Here is a 6141-nt window from a genome sequence, read left to right as displayed (position 1 = left end):
CTCACTCACACACACGTGTATAACTGGATTATTGTGGATTGCAGCTGGAGAACTGTAACTACGCAGTGGAGCTGGGGAAGAAGGAGGCCAAGTTCTCTCTGGTGGGAATCGCTGGTCAGGATCTGAACGAAGGCAATCGGAAACTGACGCTCGCTCTGCTCTGGCAGCTCATGAGGAGGTCAGACACGCAAACACGTGATCATACGCTTCAGATCCGCACAAACACAGTCACTCACGATCATCCGCTTGAGATCCACACGCCTGCTGAAGGTCTCGCTCATCTTCTGTCTGCAGATACACACTCAACATCCTGGAGGATCTGGGCGACGGGCAGAAGGTCAACGACGACACCATCGTGATCTGGGTTAACGACGCACTCACACAGGCCGGCAAAGGCACCATCAGCGGCTTTAAAGTAAGCAGCTCACGCTCACTGTGAAGAAAAACACATGTTCCGTCCGTATCAGAACTTACCTCTTCGGTTATGATTCTGCAGGACGGATCCATAAGCAGCAGCATGCCGGTCCTGGACCTGATTGACGCCATCCAGCCCGGCTCCATCCGCTACGACCTTCTCAAGACAGAAGACCTGACAGACGAAGAGAAACTCAATAATGCCAAGTACGTCACAGTCACACTCCTCATTAGCATATTAATGAATATTAAACAGATGTTCTGGGTTTGATATGAGTTCAGCGCTGTGGTGTAATGTGACGCATGGAAAAATATTTCTCTTAAAAGTCTACAATTTTCTTCAAAGTCAGAATTGCGAGAAAAATGTAAGATTGTGAAAAATAAACTCAGAATTGCGAGACAAATCAGAATTGCAAGATATAAACTCAGTATTACAAGAAGGTCAGAATTGCGAGATATAAACCCAGAATTGCAAGAAAAAGTCAGAATTGCGAGAAAGTGATAATTGTGAGACAAACTTAGTATTACGAGAAAGTCAGAATTGCAAGATATAAACTTAGTATTACGAGAAAGTCAGTATTGCGAGATATAAACCCAGAATTATGAGAAAGTCAGAATTGAGATATAAACTCAGTATTGCGAGAAAAATCAGAATTGCGAGATACAAACTCAGAATTATGAGAAAGTCAGAATTGAGATATAAACTCAGAACTGCGAGAAAGTGATAATTGTGAGACAAACTCAGAATTATGAGAAAGTCAGAATTGAGATATAAACTCAGAACTGCGAGAAAGTGATAATTGTGAGACAAACTCAGAATTATGAGAAAGTCAGAATTGAACATCTACTGAACCCAGAACGGTTCAAACTCGGCTGAAAATCAAACGGCATGTCAAACTCACCGATGTGTTCTCAGGTACGCGATCTCTATGGCGAGGAAGATCGGAGCGCGAGTGTATGCGCTGCCGGAGGATCTGGTGGAGGTCAAGCCCAAGATGGTGATGACGGTGTTCGCCTGCCTCATGGCTCGAGGAATGAGACGAATCTAGAAGCGCAGGATTATACGCCTGCTTTTATATTTCCTTTGTCTTTTATAGTTGTTGCTCAGTTACTGGGTTCCCACCATCATGCATTTATCATGAAAACTTCTCAGGGGAATATGAACTAACCGTTCTTGACACTCAGAAGAATAATCGATTCAATCTATCTGCTGTCTTCATTAACCTCTAGATAATCAGGCTTAACCGGTGTACAAAAAAGGTCAAAGGTCGCGTCTGTTTGTGTCTATGAGCACGGTGTGCGTGAATATAAAGTCAGGCCAGTTGTGCTCTTTTGAATGTTCAGGTACTTCAGCCTATAAACGGCAGTAAACACACGTTCCGTCTCTGAATCCGATGTACGTTTAAATGTCACTGGAAATCAATGTGCAAATAAAAAACATTTTTTAACTCGAGTGTTTGTGCTTGTTTCATACTACTGACATGCTATTAGGTAGCACGCTTCCTCCAGTGAAAAAGCTCATCTGCTGTTGTCTCTCGCATCAAAATCCAGCCACATATGTGTTTAGAGCTGTTTAAACGCTGGTTGTTATTATGGATTATGGACTCTATGTATTTGAGTTAAAAACGTCTTAATGCTGGATTAGTTTCATCTTTTGTCTTCCCCAGATGTTAACTGATGGACTGGAGTGCTGTGGATTACTTGTGGATTATTGTGATGTTTTTATCAGCTGTTTGGACTCTCATTCTGACGGCACCCATTCACTTGCAGTGAGACACTGATGCAATGCTACATTTTTCCAAATCTGACGATCAATGTGACTAACACAAGACGATACAAACATTGACATAATGACTTTCCGTAAAACCGAGCCGCATAAATCCACTTCAAATCCGTCACAAATGCATTCTCTAAATCTGCTGAAGCGGAGGAGTTTACAGACACACAAACTGAAGCGCGTCGTCTGGGAACGTGTACGCAACCATCACTTTAATGGACAAAAAATACAGGTGTTTGGGATCAAAACAGGTCACGATAGTGGAGCACATGTTGTAAAGATAGGAAGAGAAAACAGATGGAGTTCGTACGCCGTTCAGTCTGTGAGCTGAAAGGCTGCACTCATGTGCTTTAATAGAGGAGAGACTCAGCTTTAGTCCTTGAGTTCATTTGGCCGTCTTGCCCTCGGCTGGCATCTCTCCGTTATCCAGAGTCTTGAGGAGGCGGAAGAGACCGGCGGCCTCACGGATTCGACTGAACTCGATGCAGAAGGCCTGCACCTCGATGAACAGATCCTGAACATTAATGATCTTATTCCTGATGAGGGACTGGAGGAAGACGCACACCAGACGCACCAGACGGTTCTTCAGGAGACACAACAGACAACTGCTTTCCATCACACAATAACACACTTCCCTCGGTTCTACAATCCGTGTCATGTTGCTACAACTGCTGTAATATTGTATCTATGTGATGTAGCAGCTCACATAAATCAATGAGCACCGAATCAGACCAGTTAATATAAGAACGGTCACTTACACTCATTTAGAAAATATTATTTGCACAATAATAGCAGTGCTGTTGAAATCATCATCAACTCGGTCCTGCATCAAATCAATACAAGTTTCTCACTGATTTAGGGTGCTGCTGATTGCAAAAATAGTGTCTGTTTTACCGTTTCACGTCACTTTCTCACTAAATAGGATGCATTTCATAGCATTTGTGTGATGAAGTGCATTAAAGTTTAATTTGAAAAATCATTTTATTTTGTGAAAAACTGATCAGATGAGGTAAAATACGACCTTTTTTGCAAATCAGCATAATGAAAATATTACCTGCATGTACTTGTCTTTGATCTGCTCACAGGTGGAGATGCAGTTGGAGATGTAGAGATGGATGAACTCAGGAGGAAGATCCACCGCTGTGGTTAATCTGCAGCCCAACAATCAAACACACGGAATGAAGCGGAGCTCAGGGCACTGATTCACCTCCTGTTTATCGCTCCATCCGCTCTGACAGAAACCAGACGAGAGAGCCGTACCTGTTGACCACCTCCATGGAGTGCAGCGACATGTCCATGTTGACCAGGACAGAGAAATACTCCGTGATCTGGCTGGAGGACATCAGCTTCAGGAGCATCTCGATGGCCACCAGAGGGTTGTTCTCAACCAGGTCCGGTAGTTTGGCTGGAGTCAGACTGATGTGATAAACCAGCTTTGGGTCCTTCTCCAGTTCACCAAGCAGCTGAGGAACCAAAGAACATTTGATAAACTAAGTCTTTATACACTGTTGCACTGCCTTATTAAAAATTACATATATATTAAGGGAATTCATATTTATTGAAGAGTACAAAATGTACACTACCATTCAAAAGTTAGGGGCGTGTATTTTTTTTTTTTTATGTTTTTGCATTTATTTAGGCATACAGGCTGCATTTATTTGATCAAAAATACTGTAAAATTGAGAAATATTATTATAATTTAGAACAGCTGTTTTCTATGTGAATATGTATTAAACTGTAATTTATTTCTGTGATGCGCAGCTGTATTTTCAGCATCATTACTCCAGTCTTCAGTGTCACATGATCTTCAGAAATCATTCTAATATGCTGATTTGCTGCTCGAGAAACATTTCTGATTATAAAACGGAGAGTTCCGGTGCTTGATTCTGATTGGCTGAGCTGCGTTCGAAGCTGTTGTAAATGACTCTACAAAGTAACATACACCTTTGTTTACGTTTGTGTGTTGCTCGGCAACCACTTTGTAGCAACCACAACTGTTTCTGAGGAGCTACATTGTTTGGTGGAAGAATACTGTTTTTATTAATATCATTACACTTTATTTGCTCTGTTTTATTTTGTGAAACCTTACTACGTATATGGAATAACCGTTTTATAAAAGCAGTAAGCCCCGTGAAGCCGTGGTTTACAGTGAATTTATAACAGCTAAGGGAGGTTTTAGGCACTCCGCTTCGCCCCTTAGCTGTTATAAATTCTTATTGCTTTATTATCATCAATGTTGAAAACGGTTGTGCTGCACAATATCTGTGTAGAAAAAAAACGTGATACATTTTATTTTTCAGGATTCACAGACGAGATGAAACCAGACGTTTAGCTGCAGTTAGCACACAGCAGAAACACGAGCATGTCACACTCACTCTCCAGAGCAGGCCGCGGGCCGGACACCAGAGACTCTGTGATCTGATTGGCCACGGAGCTGTCGAAGCCAGAGTTGGAGGAGTCTGGGTCGGGGTCGCTGAGCAGGCTGGGAAAACTGGCCTTGCTCTGAGTGGGCAGCTCCGACTGACGCTCTGAACCAAAGACACAAACCAGCACATCATTACATCTCTCTGGAACACCGGAAAAAGCACAGGATTGGATTTTCAGCCAATTATAATCCGATATAGTGGAGATCTGAGATGGATATACCTGTAAATATCAGATACGAGTCGTGCCTTACAATACCAGTCAAAAGTTTGGAATATTTTTTTTTAAATGTCTCTGAAAGAAGTCTCTTCTGCTCAGCAAGGCTGCATTTATTTGATCAAAAATACTGTAAAAAATTGAAATATTATTGTAATTTAGAACAGCTGTTTTCTATGTGAATATGTGTTAAATTGTAATGTATTTCTGTGATGTGCAGCTGTATTTTCAGCATCATTACTCCAGTCTTCAGTGTCACATGATCTTCAGAAATCATTCTAATATGCTGATTTGATGATACAGTTGTGATTAGTATCAATGTTGAAAACAGAAACCGTGATGCATTTTATTTTTCAGGATTCACAGATGAATAGAAAGTTCAAAAGAGCAGCGTTTATTTGAAACCGAAATCTTATGATATCGTCTTCACTGTCACTTTTGATCAGTTTAATGCGTTCTTGGTGAATAAAAGTGTTAATTACTTTCAAAAAGTTTGAACTATAGTGTACATTTTGCTTAAAGAAAGTTAAGCTTGTTTATTCCCAATGAAAATACTCATTACTGTAATATATATATATATATATATATGCAATTTTTAATAAGCATAAATTAAAGCCAACAACAAGCGCCAACATGATATATAATATGTATAATATGATGTTTGTAATATTATAAATGTCTTAACTGCCACATCTGATCAATTTAATGCCTCCTTGTTGAAGAAAAACAATAATTTTAGTTTTTTTAATCTGACTTACTAACTTCTGAATAATATTGTGCAGCACGACTGTTTTCAACATTGATAATAATCAGAAATGTTTCATTTAATCAGCATATTAGAATGATTTCTGAAGATCATGTGACACTGAAGACTGAAAATACAGCTGCGCATCACAGGAATAAATTACAGTTTAACACATTCACATAGAAAACAGCTGTTTTACATTATAATAATATTTCACATTTTTACAGTATTTTTGATCAAATAAACGCAGCCTGGCTGAGCAGAAGAGACAGTTTTGATCAGTGTGTGGCGTGTTGTACCGGCGAGCGCCAGCTGCAGTCCGCTGATGTCTATGGTCTGCGGTGTGGAGCTCATGTCCATGCTGGACACTTGTCTCGGCGTCTTCTTGAAGAGCTCTCGCGGCGGAGCCAGCATCAGCTGAGACAGGAAGTACTTCTCCGGCAGCGTGATGGGGGGCAGGAAACCTGCAGGGAAGCGTTACAAACACTACAGCAGAGACTCACTCGAGCGACGACGCAAGAGAAACACAGCACACCTGAGAGCGTCTCCTGCTCGTCTGCCGCGG

General features: G+C 41.1%; 2 protein-coding genes across 3 annotated transcripts in view; one reads left to right on the top strand and one right to left on the bottom strand.

The window, feature by feature from the left end:
- lcp1 (lymphocyte cytosolic protein 1 (L-plastin)) overlaps nucleotides 1-1850 on the top strand; it is a 19850-nt gene extending 18000 nt beyond the window's left edge. For both annotated transcript variants that reach the window (XM_016553225.1, XM_016553226.1), the window contains exons 13-16: nucleotides 45-178; nucleotides 295-415; nucleotides 497-621; nucleotides 1331-1850. In XM_016553225.1, the coding sequence (XP_016408711.1) occupies nucleotides 45-178; nucleotides 295-415; nucleotides 497-621; nucleotides 1331-1463 (513 nt within the window). In that variant the 3' untranslated portion in view covers nucleotides 1464-1850. The remainder of the gene's footprint in view (nucleotides 1-44; nucleotides 179-294; nucleotides 416-496; nucleotides 622-1330) is intronic.
- A 525-nt stretch (nucleotides 1851-2375) lies between these two features.
- The window catches only part of cnot11 (CCR4-NOT transcription complex, subunit 11), a 4960-nt gene continuing 1194 nt past the window's right edge, over nucleotides 2376-6141 (bottom strand). The window contains exons 3-8 of the mRNA XM_016553235.1: nucleotides 5876-6040; nucleotides 4528-4719; nucleotides 4449-4453; nucleotides 3452-3681; nucleotides 3246-3342; nucleotides 2376-2774 (exon numbers count right to left, since the gene is read on the bottom strand). Coding sequence (XP_016408721.1) covers nucleotides 2577-2774; nucleotides 3246-3342; nucleotides 3452-3681; nucleotides 4449-4453; nucleotides 4528-4719; nucleotides 5876-6040 — 887 coding nt within the window. The 3' untranslated portion in view covers nucleotides 2376-2576. The remainder of the gene's footprint in view (nucleotides 2775-3245; nucleotides 3343-3451; nucleotides 3682-4448; nucleotides 4454-4527; nucleotides 4720-5875; nucleotides 6041-6141) is intronic.

Source organism: Sinocyclocheilus rhinocerous, unplaced genomic scaffold (assembly GCF_001515625.1).
Source record: "Sinocyclocheilus rhinocerous isolate Xijiao unplaced genomic scaffold, SAMN03320098_v1.1 scaffold3693, whole genome shotgun sequence".
Classification (NCBI taxonomy): domain Eukaryota; kingdom Metazoa; phylum Chordata; class Actinopteri; order Cypriniformes; family Cyprinidae; genus Sinocyclocheilus; species Sinocyclocheilus rhinocerous.
Note: the sequence above shows the minus strand (reverse complement) of the source record. Positions and strands in the feature narration are given on the sequence as shown.